We start from the raw sequence: 16,726 nt of genomic DNA, 5'->3' as shown, positions 1-16,726 counted from the left end.
GTTTTACCTATCATTACTGAAACTATTCAAATTAGTCTAGATATGATTATTGACAGTAACTACTAAAGAAAAAAACCAAACCCACTGCCGTCGAGTCCATTCCAACTCGTAGCAACCCCACAGGACACAGTACAACTGCCTCATAGGATTTTCAAGAGCGGCTGGTGGATTCAAACTCCCAACCTTTTGGTTAGCAGCCAAGCTCTTAATCACTGTGCCAGCAGGGCTCCAACTACTAAAGAAAGATATCAACACACCTACAAAGTACATGTTGCTGGGTTGGAAACTATTAATTGACCTAATAATTTGATTTATATAGGGTTGTTAGGAGTCAGAACCCACTTGATGACAACAGGTTTGGTTTTGGGGTTTTTTTTTCACCCTTGATTTGGTATTTTAAAAATACAAAGGACATGAGAATCAACATGTTACAGGTGGTAAGTTAATACCTATAGGAAATAAGCAGTCAGTGGCTGGAAGATTTGTCAAACTGTCAGTTATAAGCTGTAACTAGATTTTAAATTACCTTATTTCTTCATATTTGACTAATTTTTAGTTTTTAGGCTGTAGCCATAACATAAACCAGCTGGTTTCTTTGGCTTTCCAGGTATAAATACAATCATTTTTTAACAAATCAGAAAGCCCCAAACAGTATTTTTACCTAAAGTTTTTAGTTTTTAACTCATTTTAATTTTACACCTTTGTATACAGTAAATGAGTAATACCACTATTTTACACAATACCTAATACTGACTGTTTATTCTATACCAGTAACTGTCTCCTTTACTCTTCACAATCAAGGAAACTAAGACAATGTCAGGTAGAAGTTTTTCTCGATTAATAATTATAGATAAGCCTAGTGCACTTACCATGCTGCTGGGCACCATCCCAAAGCTTCACATTTATGAAATCATAAATGAAGCTTTACAATAACCTTGTGAGACTGGGACTATTATTATTCTCATTATACAGGTAAAGAAACAGAGGCACAGAGCAGTGAAGGGTCTTGGTCTTGGCCAGCAAGACAGTGGCAGAACCTTGATTCAAATGCCAGCAGGCAGATCCAGAGTCTCTGCTCTTACCACTGTGTATGCTATCTCTCAGTTGTTTGTTTCATCATTAAATACAACCAAAATTTAAACATTAATGTCTTTCTGCATTCCAACCACTTTTACAAAGCTGGGGAAAATATTTTTACTACACTTACATTTTTTAAAAAGGGATGGAGACTAAACTCTGCACACCAATACCTTAATTTCTGGAATTATTACTGATAGAATGGATCTTCTAGCATCTTCCACCTGCAACTTCTGAATGCTTCTCATCTCTTTTATGAAACTTACCAATAGTAAGGTCATGCACTGGCTGAAACCTCTTGTCTGTAAACTGTAGCAATAAGCACGATTTACCAACACCTGAAAGTTAAAAAAACAACAATAATTAAGAGACAAAACTCACAGGAATTAAGGAACACTTTACGAAAGAACATGGAAAGGGGGCAGCTACGGCTTCTGGTCCTTTGCAGTCCAAAGTCTCATACTATGGTTTCAGCGCTCGCTGAAGAATCGATCATGATTTCTCAGCACTCTAATTTCTTAAGGAATAAGAAGGGGCAAAGAAGACTGATGATTTAGGTGGAAGGTGTAAACCAATCCAAAACACCCTTTTTCATATTCCTTCAACATCTTTTATCATTCATTCAACATTTTAGTTTGAAATACAAACGTGGCAGCTAAACTCCTGGAAGACAACTAACTAGGTCCTCCTGGTGGCCTCTACTATAGTACTCACGTAACAAGTGCTGACGCACTTTTTAATTCTCACAATTGTGTATGTGTGTGCATAATGGTGAAAATATTTAAAAGCACAGTAATGTACTCTTTTTATACTTTATTTTATCATATTCCCCTACAAATAAAAAGCCAAATAGATAAACAAGCAGATAAAGAAATAAATAAGGTAACAATAAATGTTTGTGATCCACTTTTCCAGGGGAAATTGCTTGCTCTATTGTCTCCCTAATTTCACAATCAAAGCTAATCTGAATTGCATTCCCTTATCCTATCAAAATTCACTTCATTAAGGTCATGGATAACTTCCACATTCCTAAACTCAAAGGAATCTTCCTATATTCATCCTACTTAACTCTAAGGAGCACTGGATATTGAACACAGCACCTCCTTCCTACTCACATCTAGGCCCTTTAAGAAACACTGCCTCATCTTCACACTAAACTGGACTTGGTCTGCCTAATGGATAGCATCCTACACTTCTACATAAAACTCAAGGCAGTCACCACTCATTCATTCATTCACTCACTCAAAAAGCCTTTACTGAATGCTAACTATGCACTGCACTAGGGATTTGGAGATACCGAAACGCAGAAAATCAAAATGGCTCCTTGCCTTTGGAACTTACAGTCTAGTACAGGTGGAAAAATTAAAGTGAACACTTATAAAAAAAAAAAAAAAAATTTTTTTTTTTTACTTATATGAACTGTAATTTGAAATAATTATTATGAATACGATTTGAAAGCAAAGAATAAAGTGCTATGAGAAAGAATGAGAAAAGAGACTTAATTTAGGCTACAGGGTTGGGGAAGGTCTTTCTGCAGCTAAGTGGTTCAATCTCTTCTGGATTACAGACTCAATGAGACAAGGGACTATGACTATTTTGTCACTTGCTGTCTCTCTCATGGCACAGAAGAGGCACTTAAAAATTTTGCTGAATGATCAGCCCTAGCATCAAGTTACTGGCTGTCAAAATGCCCAGTAACACATCAAAGCTGAGTTCTGTTAATACACAGCCATTTTCTAGGAAATGCTTTACTTGTTAAAAGGTTTACAATTCTAGTTAACTAAAAATAAACTGAAATTTCAAAACCTTTGGCCTTAAAGAGTATTTTCTTCTATTTCTGTTAGCCAAGATTTCTCTTTTGCATTACAAAAGGCTGTTTTTATCAGATTTCTAACTCCTTTGAATAGTCCTTCAGATCTAGAAGACAAAAAAGCAGTTTTTGTAAGTCAAAACAGTTGGTTATCAAGTGTATAAAAGGAATGGCTCTATGCTCAAAACACAGGATGAAAGGAAGATTATTTTTTTAAAAAGTCTAAAAGTGCAAAATAGATGAAAAATTGAAATAGGAATGTTCATTTTATTTTTAACGTCTAAAATTCTGCCACATGGAATGGAAAATAATTCCATTTACAACAGCATCCAACGGAATAAAATATTGAATTCAACCACCGAGGTGAAAGACTTGTACACTGAAAACTACAAAACCCTGCCGAAGGAAATTAAATAAATTATAGACCTAAATAAATGAAAAGGGATACTGGGTTCATGCATTAGAAGCCTTAATATTGGTAAGATGTAAATACCACCCCGAGCAACCTACAGATTCAACACAATCTCTATCAATATTCCAAGAGATCTTTTTGCAGAAATGGAAAAGTCAATCCTCAAATTCACATTAATTCTAAGTGGCTCCAAATAACCAAAAGAATCTTGAAAGAGAAAAAAGAAGGAAGGCTCACACCTCCTGATTTTAAAACGCACTATTAAGCTACAGTAATCAAAACGGTATAGTACTTATATAAGGATGGACATATGGATCAATGGAATAGGATTGAGAGCCCAGAAATAAAACTATACATCTACAGCCAAGTGATTTTTGACAAGGATGCAAAGTCCGTTCAATGAGGAAAGAACAACCTCTTTAACAAATGGTGCTGGGACAACTGAATTTCCAATGCAAAAGACTGAAGTTGGACCCAAAACCATAAAATTCTTGGAAGAAACACATTGGTAAATCTTCAGGATCTTCAGGACCTTTTATTTCAATTCTTAGAAATGACACTAATAGAACCAAAAACTAAAGAAAAAAATAGATAAGTTGAACTTTATTACAATTAAAAATGTTAGTGCATCAAAAGACATTACCAATAAAGTAAAAAGACAGCCTACAGGAGAAAATATGTGGAAACCATGTATCAGATAAGGGTTTAATATTCAGAATATATCAAGAACTCCTACAGTTCAACAACAAAAAGTCAAACAAACCAATCAAAAAATGAGCAAAGGACTTGAATAGACATTTCTTCAAACAAGATACATGAATGACCAATAGGCACATGAACAGATCTCAACATCATTAATCATTAAAAAAAAAAAAATCATTAAATTAATCATTTAATTAATCATTAAAAAAAATCATTAGTGAAATACAAATCAGAACCACGAGATACTACCTCACACCCACTAAGACAGTTATTCTCAAAAGAAGGGAAAATAAACGTTGCGAGGACGTGGAAAAGCTGGGATCCTCATGCACTGCTGGTGGGAATTTAAAACGCAGCAGCACCTGCTGTAGAAACAGTTTGGTGGTTCCTCAAAAAATTAAGCATGAAATACTGTTGTATGACCTAGCAATACCACTCCTAGGTTAACAGCAGGGACTCAGATACTTATACACAAATGCTCACTGCAGTACTATTGACAATAGGCAATGGGTAGAAACAACCCGAGTGTTCATCAACAGATGAATGGAAAACCCAAATGGAGTATGTATGTCTGTGTCTATTTTCAACTATTCAACCACAAAAAGGAGTGAAGTTCTGATACATGGTATGACATAGGTGAATATAAGCCAGACAAAACAGGACAAATACTATATGATTCCACTTACACGAAATATTGAAAATAGGCAAACTCATGAAGACAAAGCTGATTAGCGGTTACTAGGGACTGATGGCCGGGAATACGGAGTTATTGCCTAATGGGTACAGAGTTTCTGTTTGGAGTGATGAAATAGTTTTGGAAATAGTTTGTGGTAATGGTTGCACAAACATCATGAATATAATTAATATCACTGAATTACGCACAAAAAATAGTTAAAATGGCAAATGTTTTGTTATATATATTTTACCACGATAAAAACAAAAAGTCTTTGATTGGAAACTTTTTTTTTTAAAAAAAAAGAGAGATTAATAGTATTAAAATAAACTTTATACATAATCAAGTTTAACTTATAATTACAACTATACCCTGAAACAAAGAATGAATCAAATGCCGATCACGTTAGAGGTAGAAACCTCTATACGCATACTTCAGTAGGATATCCTTTAGGTAAATGGTAGAGTACCAAACGCACTGCATGGAATTCAAGCAGTGCTCCAACATTTTCACATACTTGATGAAATCCTATGTATTCTGTTGAATTTACAACTCATTATTTTCATAGAGAATGAGAGTCAAACATGTTGATTTGACTGGAGGGGGGATACTCTGAAAGGATGACTGAATGAGAAATAGTTTTTTAAGTGGTCAGTGAATACTTTGATGCTGTTATGACCATATTCTCAGGAACTTTGAATTTTTATTATGATCCCCAACAACAGATGAAATATAGAGCTTATCTTGTGCCAGACACTGTCTAAACACTTCACACGTCAACTCTTTTGATGCTATGGCCATGTTCTCTGAGTCTGAAGCCACACTCCTTGGGTTCCAATCCCAGCTCTGCCAACTACTATCCACAGAACTTCAAGTGATTTATGCTTTCAGTGCCTCAGCTTCCTAATCTCTGAAGAAAAATACTTATCTCATAGGCTTATTTGGAGTATTAATTCACTCAAGTGCTTAAAATACTGTTTCGCACATGGTAAAGTTTCAATAAAGAATTCAAGAAATGTTTGCTGCTACTATTAATACTACTAGCACTTATTACTATGTCTGCTTACACTTGAAGCTTCCTGAAAGCAAGACACATGTTTTAATTCATTTTCAGTGTTTATACATGCATCTCTAATGCTTGACAAAATCCGATCATTCTAAAAATTTTTAGAGTGTCTACTGTGTTTTAAGGCTAAGCAGTAGACAAGACAAAGGCTTTGCTCTTGTGGAGATTTATATTCTAGTGAGAGGAAACAGACTTTTTTTTTAAAGTATGTATATATGTAGGTGTGGATGTATATATATATATGTGTATACAGAGAGAGAGAGAGAGAGGCAGGCAGGCAGGCAGGCAGGCAGGCAAAGACAGAGTTTGTGTTAGTTGTGGAGTGTTATGTGCTGTGGTGAAGAGAAAAAGTGGAGCAGGGTAAAAGGCTCTGGACCTAGAACGCAGGGTTGGGGGCTGGTATTAAGGTGGTTTCTCAGTGAGAAGGTGAGCGTTGAGTAAAAATTCGCAGGTACGTAACTGAAAGAAGAGTATTCCAGTCTGAGGAAATGACTATCAGAAAGCTGTAAGGTGGGATGGGTTAGAAAGAGCAATGAGGCCCACGTGGATAAAGCACAGAAGGAAGGAAGACTCATGCGTCTAGGAGCTGAGGTTAAAGGCATTACAGGGACCTGGATACGCAGGCCCCACAGGACTTTGTAAACTTACTTATGATAAAATGCGGATCCACTGGAGCGTCTTGAGCAGAGGAATAAATATAATTTCACTTAAATTCAAAAAGGATCACTCTGGTTGGTACAGTGAGAATAGCCTATAAGTGGAAGATGAGGGTGGGAGCCAGGAGGTCAGTTAGGAGGCTTTCTCAATGAGGCAAGAAATAGTGCCTTGGGCCAGGGCAGTAGCAATGGAGGAGGGAAGTTGGACTGAAGCGACTGAAGACTGAAATGAGTGCTATGAAGGGACTGAATTCTGTACGTATTTTGAAGTAGTGCCAAGAGAATCTGTTGATAACTTGGATGTGGCTTTTGAGAGAAAGAGAAATTTGTCAAGGATGACTCCAATGTTTTTACCTGATCAAACATAAGGATCAATGAGATGGGGAAAGCTGTAGGTGGAGCAGGTGGAAAGAGGCAAGATCAAGTTCCAATTTGGTTATTTTGAATTGAGATGTCTATTAGATATTCAAGTGGTAAAGATGAGTCGACAACTATATGAGTCTAGATTTCCAAAAAGATGTTCGGGCTGGAGATATAAATTAGAGTTGTCAGCATACCGATGGTATATAAAGCCCTATTAAAAGGAGGAACCTGCGAAGAAGACTGAGATATAGCACATGTGTGTTTAAATAATGGCAGAATTAAACAGAAACAGCAACAGAACATAAAAGTGGCCTCTCCAAATCTATCTCCTACCACTGGAATTCATTCGGTACCTGGAATATACAAGGCCTACGCACATAACATGCTCTTTCCTCTCTGCACTAAGACAGACTTCCACGGCTGTTTCTCACTATCACACATGCCTTCACTGATCATTCTATGTGAGGTGGCTCCTCAACCTCAATCACTCTCTATCCACTAGTGGTTTTCAATCTTTACAAAACACATACAACACTAAAACTGATGCTTCAGGCCTCACCTTCAGAGATTCGGACTGAATAGTCAGCTTCCACAGTGGTTAAAAGCACTACCTGGGTGACCCTGGATAAGCCCGTTGGGCCTCTGTGTGTATCGTTTTCAAAATGGGGATAAGAAACAAGACCTACTTCACAGAGTTTTGAGAATTAAATCAGTTAACACACGTAAAGCATTCCAAACAGTGCTGGTACATAGGAAGCACCACACAAAAATTTACTGGTATTATCATCTGATGGGGGGTGGGGTGGGGGAGGGACCCTCAAAGTCCAACATGGGTTTAACTTTTCTCTTTTTTTACCCTCAAGCTTTTTCTAGATGTCCAAGCATCCTATTCTTTCTTTACATCCTAGAGAAGTATTTCTTTGCCTTTCAAACTAGATCTCATCGCTGTCTCCCAGTTCTGAGATCTATCAGCTCCTTTCTGTCACATCTTTATTACTTTCCTCTTCATTGAATCCTTTTTCTCAAAAAAGACAAATGCTCAAGCCTCAAAATGCACAAACTTCTCTAGAAGGAAGGTCAATGAGGTCTTGTTCACCAAATCCTCAGTTGCCCTAGGTAGGAATGATCATCAACCACAACCCTACACCTGACAGATGGAAGGTTTAAGAAGGCTTGAGAAAAAGACAAAACCCAACACGGAGCATCCATCACTCTCAGAGTTTGGAGAACAAGTACCCAGACAGAAAAGGTCAGTGATTTGCTCTCCTCAAACAACAGAAAACCACTGCCCACCCTCCATCTATTCGTTGTGCTCTGCAGAGCCAGTATCCTTCATGAAGCCTTCTGGGCTTCTTTATACTGGTTGGATGTGATCTTTCTCTTCAGTAGACTTCAGAAGACTTTACTTTCATCTCTGAAATGGCATTTTTTACTAACTTTTACATTACCAGTTATTTAAATGCATGCTTTATCTCATTTATAAACAAAGCTCCTTAAAGACAAGGTCCATATCTTAACTCATCTTTTCATTCTACAAAATTCATAGAATAATCCCTTCAAATAGCCACTGCTCGTTAAATATTTGTTTAATGAATAAAAAGATGATGTGTAAAATATGTGTAACTATTTTTTGAGACCTCGTGTGGATATTCTGGATATACACAAATCATCACTCTGTAGTTAATACAAATTACTACTCTTAATAATACTGCCATTAGAGTTCCCACCATTGCCGTCTTCCTTCGCTCAGGGCTCAGGGTCCAAAGACACTGTCCTTCAATAGAACACAAGGTTGTGATCAGTCTGAGTATCTAAATGCCATGTCAGGGCCTAACAATTACAAGCAGCACTCATTAAAAATGCAGACTCCTGAAGCCCCACCCCAGAGATTCCAATTAATAAGCCCTCAGTGATTTTTAGGCAAGGGGTCCTTCTCCATAAGAAACACTGGTATAAACGTCAGGTACTCTTTTCAAGTTTATCCTCCTAATCCTAAATCGTCTTCCACCAATGTCAAGATAATTTTTCAAAATTAATGATGCCTTTTTTTTTTTTTTTTAAATGGTGGGGGTGTGTGTGTGTATACATACATATGGCACTCTGGTGGCACAGTGGCTAAGAGCTCAGCTCCTAACCAAAAGACTGACAGTTTGAATTCATCAGCTGCTCCCTGGAAACTATGAGTCACAATCGACTTGACGGCAATGGGTATTTTTTTTTTTTTTTTTGGTGTGTCATGTGGTGATACAATGACTAAGCACTTAAGCCGCTAACCAAAAGGTTGCTGGTTCAAACCCACTGGCGGCTCCACAGCAAAAAAGTCTGCTACCATAAAGATTACAGCCTAAGAAACCCTATGGGGCAGTTCTACTCTATAAGGTTGCTGTAAGTCAGAATGGACTTGACATCACACAACAGCAGCAACATAATTAGTCCTCAAAAACAAAATAAAACAAAAATTCTGTGAATGAACAACCCATCTCCAGACTAAAAGTAATTTTTATAATCCAACAAAGAACTGTTTGCTGAAGAAGTGGTCTGAAGTCACAGCAAAGAACTGACATGGTTAAATCTATTTTAAATATGAATAGCTTATTTTGCGAACATAGAAAATTTTATACTTCTTCATGGTAAAAAAGAAAAACCAAAACCCATTGTGGTGGAGTCATAGCAACCCTACAGGACAGAGTGGAACTGCCCCACAGTGTTTCCAAGGAGCTCCTGGTGGATTCGAACTGTCAACTTTTTGGTTAGCAGCCATAGCTCTTAGCCACTATGCGACAGGGTTTCCACTTCATAACATTCCAAATTGAGAAACATGTGAAATGTGAAAATAATAAACAAATAAAGCTGTCTTTCTTTAGCAGAAAACTAATAAACATGGCATATTAGAAATAACGCAAGTTTTACAGCTGTAACACCAGGGTTCAAATCCATCAGCATTATTTCCTAATATAACCTTGGGCGAATGAATAATAGAAACCGCACTCTATTTCCACATCTGTAAAATAAGAAAAAGAATACACAGCATCCCTTCTTCAAATGAATACCATGAGGCTCAAATGAGAAAATGTGAAAGCATTTTGCAAATGAGGATTCTTCAAGATGAACGCAGTTCAAAGAGCAAAATCTCCAACCAAACCTATGTGATGCTGAGTTAAAAAGATTAAATACATGTTTTCTAAAGTTAATTAAAAAAAAATCTACAATCTACAACTTCTTTTTAAATAAGATGATCTCAGAGTTATTTTTATGCCATTGGTTGTCCACACATTGTCCCCCTCAAATCCAAGACAGCAATCCTCTCAATTACTTCAATTATATACTGCTCTGTAGCTTATTATAGTGGGATGAATAGTGGCCCCAAAAAGCTATGTTTAAGTCCTAACCCCTGGAAACTGGGAATGTGACCTTATTTGGAAAGTCTCAAGATGAGATCATCCTGGATTTAGGGTGGGCCCTAAATCCAATGACAGGTGTCCTTATTAAGAGAAAGGCTGAGAGACACAGACAGGCACAGAGGGAAGGCGGCCATGTGAAGACAGAGAATGGTATCACACTGCCATAAACTAAGGGTTCACTAGAAGACGAAAAAGGCAAGGAAGGATTCTCCCCTAGAGACTTCAGAGGGAGTGAGGCCCTGCTGATACCCTGATTTTGACTTCAAGCCTCCGTAACTGTGAGAGAATAAACTTCTGTTGTTTTAAGGCACCAAATTTGTGGTAATTTGTTATGGCAGCCTAGGAAACTAATTGAAAGGCATCCTTTATTCCTACTTCTCCTTAGACTCTTACATTGTTAGTCTGCCAGTCCTGCTCAGTCTGCCTGTAACAATTCCTACTGTAATCAGTGATGTGACTCAAACACAAGAACTAGTAAGAGAGTGAGTGGTGAGGGAAAAGAAACAGGGAACACAGACCACTGATCTGAAAAGCCTGTTAGTGAAAACTAGGAGTGAAGGGAAGAGACAGCCATTTAACAAATATTTATTGAGTCCTTACTATGCTCCAGACACTGCACTTGGTAATAAAAAGAAAGAATTTAAAAGAAAGCTCCCAAGAGGACATAGGTTTAAAAACATAAGACATCTTTTCCCTGAGAGTTTTGAGACATCAAAGCAGGTATGCTGACAAGGCTTAGAAAAGTTACTAAAGAACCAATTAAAAAAGAAACAAGATGTGGAGAACCGGCCCTCTTTCCCTCGATGCAAACAATTTGCTGCCATTTCTGTACCTTCATTTTAAAATAAAAAAGTATTCCAAATACTAAAATGCTTCTGGGAAAATAAAAAGATGGGGGAGGCACCAAAGATATGGGTGAGACCAAAACTATGAAAATGAGTATGAGGCTAACACAGCTCCAAGTCTATGATTTCTTACCCCAGTGTCTTTTACACACTGGGCCTGTACACATACGGAGCATACGTGCAGTGTTCATTCCCCAATGCCCAGTGACTTTTTCTCCTCTTAGCAAACTGCTACTCATGTTTTAAGACTTAACTCAAGTGTCATATCTTGTAGAAACCTCTCCATAATACATACCTCACTTTATAAACTGAGTTAGGGGTTCTTTTAATTTTTAAATAGGGGAATTTTTTTGACTATGTGTGTGAGCGCATGTAGAAAGTAATTGATGTAATCATCTAGTTTCTCATTCTAAACTATGTGCTTAAGAGGAAGAATAAAATAGATCACTTTTGAATCCTCAGCACTTCATACATTATGCGGCACATATCCAAACCCAAACCAAACCCACTGCTGTCGAGTTGATTCCGACTCGTAGCGACCCTATAGGACAGAGTAGAACTGCCCCACAGAGTTTTTCCAAGGAGCACCTGGTGGATTTGAACTGCTGACCTCTTGGTTAGCAGCCGTAGCACTTATCACTATGCCACCAGGGCTTCCGTAGCACATACAGTCCTCAATAAATGTTTGCTCAATTAGTACATTAGGAGTCCCTGGTAGTGCAAATGGCTCAGGGCTCGACTACTAGCCAAAAGGTTGCTGGTTCGAACTCACCCAGAGGCACCTCAGAAGATATGCCTGGTGATCTGCTTCCAAAGTCACAGCCTTGAAAACTCTATGGAACAGTTCTACTCTGCACACATGGGGTTGCCATGAGTCAGAATCACTTGACTGCAACTAACAACAACAATCGTAATCATTTTTGTTTTACCAATCAGCTGGTTCCTAAAACCAGAAACAGAAATTTAGCAGTCAGTTCAAACAACTTCTGAGGAAACAAGGAAAAAGATATTGTCTTTTGTGAACACTGGAGGGGGAACAAACACTGACAGACATTTGTAATTCTCACTTGCTCTGCGTGTGGTGTGGACTCTAGGAAACTCAATCTAGACATGAGCTCAGACTAACAGATGAAGAAACCAGGCCTCTCTAGAGGATAAAATCATCTTAACAACAGGCTCACCAAGAGCTACTTAGTCAGCAGATACTCACTGAGCACATAAACTGGACTCACAATGGTGAGTGGAGAAGACTTAGTGGTTTCTTCCCTACCCCTTGAACTCTTCAAGAAACCTCTTTGGGTTTATCTCTCCCCAAGGTTTTGGGATTTTTTTTTTTTTCTGTTTCCTTAGTTTTTATCCTAATGTCCTTTTTCCACCCAGGATACCATCCGGATCTCATATTACATTTGGCTGTCATGTTTCCCTAGGCTCCTCTTGGCTGTGACATGTTTCTCAGACTTCTCATTTTTGATAACTGACAGTTTTGAGGAATAGTGGTTAGGTATTTTGCAGAGTGCTCCCTATTGAAATTTGATCCTCCTCCCCCCACCCCCCAGGATTAGACTGAAGTTATGGCTGTTTGAGAGGAAGACCACACAGGTAAAGTACCATTTTTTATCACAACTTATCAAGGGTACCTACTATCAACATGACTATCACTGTTGATGTTGATCACCTGGCTGAGGTAGTATCTACCAGTTTTCTCAACTGTAAAGTTACTCTCTTTTTTCCCTTTTCTGCACTGTACTCTGTGGCTGTGCATAGCCACACTTGAGGAGCAGACCTCCTCTAAGTTTTAACCTCCATATTTCCCTTGACCTGTTTTTCTTTGTATAATGTCATCTTTCATCCTTCATATCCTATCTTCTCCCCTTCCACAGTCTTAATATTATCATGTGCATTCGTTATTTTTACATAAAAAATAAAAGAAAAACCTTTATTTGAAGCGTACGGTCTTCAGAAATGGAAAAACACCTGAAAGTTACCTTCGTCTTTAATTCTTTTCCCTTACTATGACATCCTTTACTAAACCCTGTTAATTCCAACTCTCACCTATTGACTTCGTTTTCATTTTTACTACCACTGCCTTTGATAAGGCCTTCATTATCTTATACTTATACCACTGTAATAACCACCTAACTAGACTTCATTTTTCTATGACTGCCAAGTTACTCTTCTTAAAGCACCAGTTGTGGACTAGAAAAAAGGATGGAAGTGAAGGATTACATTTAACACCTAGTATGTCTCTGCTGTTGTATTAGAACATAAGTGCACATATATACTTACACACATATATGTACATAAGGCTGTCATGAGTCAGCCAATGCTACTATTAACGTGCATATATCTTTAATTTCTAATTTAGCCATAATTCTAATCCTGTATTCTTTCCTTTAAAAACTTCAATGTTTTCTAATGTCTACAGAATAAAGTTCAAATGCTACCTTAATCTGTCACAACCTAGTACCTACCTAGGTCCAACATGCTTGATGGACTTATTTTTCCAGCTTTATTTCCCACAACTGCCCGACACAGTGTCTATACTACAACAACACTGCACTGCTTATCTTGAGGAAGGTACAAAGTGTGACATTTAGGAGACAATAAAAAAGAAGCTACATTTTATTGCACATCTACTATCTTTACATTTTGTTTACTCGCGATTTCTACTTGTCAAATCCTACCCACTTTTCAAGAACCAGCTCAAACACATCATACTCTGAAGTTTTCCACACAAGGGGTCACCGGAGTCTGAATCAACTAGATGGCAACTAACAACAATCTCATTCTCCCTCCTGTGAAATTCCCAGCTCTTCCCTGTACCTCAATCAGAGCCTTATCACTTTGTACTAGCACTGCTAAACTGTAAATTCCTTAAGGGCAGGGACAGATGGAATTCACTTTTAAAATCCTTCACAGTAGTATCTAGTCCTCTGTTTGACATTTGGTAAACTTTTACTATTGTAGCCTTCTACATTTCAAGGCACATTACCAAGTTAAGAGGTAACAAATCTATTGGACTAGGTTTGAATCCTGTGTGTGCCACTGACAGAAAAAGTTGCTTCACTTCTGACTCTAGGTCTCTTTTGCTCCTCTGTATAATGGTAATCATAAAACCAAAAACCCAACGCCGTCGAGTTGATTCTGACTCATATCAACCCTATAGGTCAGAGCAGAGCTGCCCCATAGGGTTTCCAGGGCTGTGATCTTTACAGAAGCAGACTGCCACATCTTCCTCCCACAGAGCAGATGAAGGGTTCGAACGGCCAGCCTTTCAGTTAGCAGCCAAGCACTTTAACCACTGTACCAAGGCTCCCAAATGTTAATCATACACCTACCTACTCATAAGGATACTGGATAAGGAATAAAAGAGGTAACATGTCCTTGCTTCTTTTCCCTTCCCGTCTTAGTCATCCAGTGCTGCTATAACAGAAATACACAAGTGGATAGCTGTAACAAAGAGAAATTTATTCTCTCTCGGTCTAGAAGACTACGAGTCCGAGTTCAGGATGCCAGCTCCAGAGGAAGACTTTCCCTGTCGGCTCTGCGGGAAGGTCTTTGTCATCAACCTTCCCCTGGTCTAGGAGCTTCTCAGTGCAAGAACCCTGGCTCCAAAGGATGTGCTCTGCTCCCAGCACTGCTTTCTTGGTGGTATGAGGTCCCCCTGTCTTTCTGCTTGCTTCTCTCTTTTATACCTCCAAAGAGATTGACTTAAAATACAACCTAATCTTATAGATTTGAGTCCTGCCTCATTAACATAATTGCCTCTAATCCTGCCTCATTAACATCATAAAGGTAGGATTTACAACACATAGGAAAATCACATAAATGACAAAATGGTGGACAATCACACAATACTGTGAATCATGGCCTAGCCAACTTGACAGATATTTTGGTCAGTCAATGACACTTCCCCAAATGCCTAAATGCAGGCAGTCACTTTATCTACTACTAAGGGCACAATGGGGTCCTGGTGGCACGGCAGTCAAGAGCTATGGCTGCTAACCAACAGGTCAACAGTTTGAATCTACCAGCTGCTCCCTGGAAACCCCATGAGGCAGTTCTACTCTGTCCCATAGGGTCACTATGAGTCAGAATCAACTCAACGGCAATGGATTTTTTTTTTTTTTTTTTCTGGTTAAGGACACAGCACTCTAAACATACTTTATTAAGTACGCTATCACATTATATTTTTATTATCGGTTTACACACCTAGCTTCCACCTTACCTGTGTAGACTGGCTAAGAAAACGGATGCTAAATGAATGCTGAATTAATGTATCTTATGCTCACTGAAAGATCACAAAGTGACCGCCTATTCCTTTCTACTGATTTAGGAAATAATATTGGAATCATTATTCCCTGTTCTTGAGCATAGAGAATGTGACGCAGCTGGAGCTGGGCTCACAAAGACTCACAAGGACATATAAACTGAGCCCAGAGGTATAAAGAAACACAATAGATAGGATAATCTTGGAAAATATCTTTAGGGAACTTTTCACATAAGCTAGAACACAAAAGACTTTACTCTTACCGTTTTCTATTAACATTTACTGAATAGAAATTTGTTGGACCAGTGAAGACCCTCCTGACTGTCATTACTAAAACCTGTATCAACGATTGTTAAGACAATTCAAAACGTAGGATCACAGTTTCTAGCCAATCTGTGAAAAGATAAGCTTTCAAAGGTTTTGCCCACTTTGCAGTGTTAATATATACTGATGACTCTGTAATGTTCCTTGGACTCAGGAAGACAAGGCTATGGCAGCATGCCTGTCCTTTTTCCCATTCTTGCCTATTCTGTAATACTCTCTGGACTCAGACAGACATGGCTATGGCAGCACGCTTGTCCATTTTTCCATTCTTGTTTACTGTATAATATTCTCTGGACTCGGGCAGACACGGCTATGGCAGCAAGCTTGTCCATTTTTCCATTCTTGTTTACTGTATAATATTCTCTGGACTCGGGCAGACACGGCTATGGCAGCAAGCTTGTCCATTTTTCCATTCTTGTTTACTGTATAATATTCTCTGGACTTGGGCAGACATGGCCGTGGCAGCATGCTTGTCCTTTTCCCCATTCTTGCTTACTACGTAATATTCTCTGGACTTGGGCAGACATGGCTGTGGCAACACGTTTGTCCTTTTTCCCATTCTTGCCTATTCTGTAATACTCTCTGGACTCAGACAGACATGGCTATGGCAGCACGCTTGTCCATTTTTCCATTCTTGTTTACTGTATAATATTCTCTGGACTCGGGCAGACACGGCTATGGCAGCAAGCTTGTCCATTTTTCCATTCTTGTTTACTGTATAATATTCTCTGGACTCGGGCAGACATGGCCGTGGCAGCACGCTTGTCTGTTTTCCCACTCTTGCTTACCGTGTAATATTCTCTGGACTTGGGCAGACATGGCTATGGCAGCATGCTTGTCCTTTTCCCCATTCTTGCTTACTATGTAATATTCTCTGGACTTGGGCAGACATGGCTGTGGCAGCATGTTTGTCCTTTTTCCCATTCTTGCCTATTCTGTAATATTCTCTGGACTCGGGCAGACATGGCCGTGGCAGCATGCTTGTCTGTTTTCCCATTCTTGCTTACCGTGTAATATTCTCTGGACTTGGGCAGACATGGCTATGGCAGCATGCTTGTCCTTTTCCCCATTCTTGTTTACTATGTAATATTCTCTGGACTTGGGCAGACATGGCTGTGGCAGCACGT

At 38.7% G+C, this 16,726-nt stretch overlaps 1 protein-coding gene across 4 annotated transcripts in view; it reads right to left on the bottom strand.

Moving 5' to 3' along the window:
• The window catches only part of RAB2A (RAB2A, member RAS oncogene family), a 124,551-nt gene that overhangs the window by 72,238 nt on the left and 35,587 nt on the right, over positions 1 to 16,726 (bottom strand). For all 4 annotated transcript variants that reach the window (XM_064267722.1, XM_023545701.2, XM_064267723.1 and 1 more), the window contains exon 2: positions 1,344 to 1,415. In XM_064267722.1, coding sequence (XP_064123792.1) covers positions 1,344 to 1,415 — 72 coding nt within the window. The remainder of the gene's footprint in view (positions 1 to 1,343; positions 1,416 to 16,726) is intronic.

Source organism: Loxodonta africana, chromosome 14 (genome assembly GCF_030014295.1).
Source record: "Loxodonta africana isolate mLoxAfr1 chromosome 14, mLoxAfr1.hap2, whole genome shotgun sequence".
In the NCBI taxonomy this organism is placed as follows: domain Eukaryota; kingdom Metazoa; phylum Chordata; class Mammalia; order Proboscidea; family Elephantidae; genus Loxodonta; species Loxodonta africana.
The sequence above is the reverse complement of the archived record's forward strand: the minus strand, read 5'-3'. Positions and strand labels throughout refer to the sequence as shown.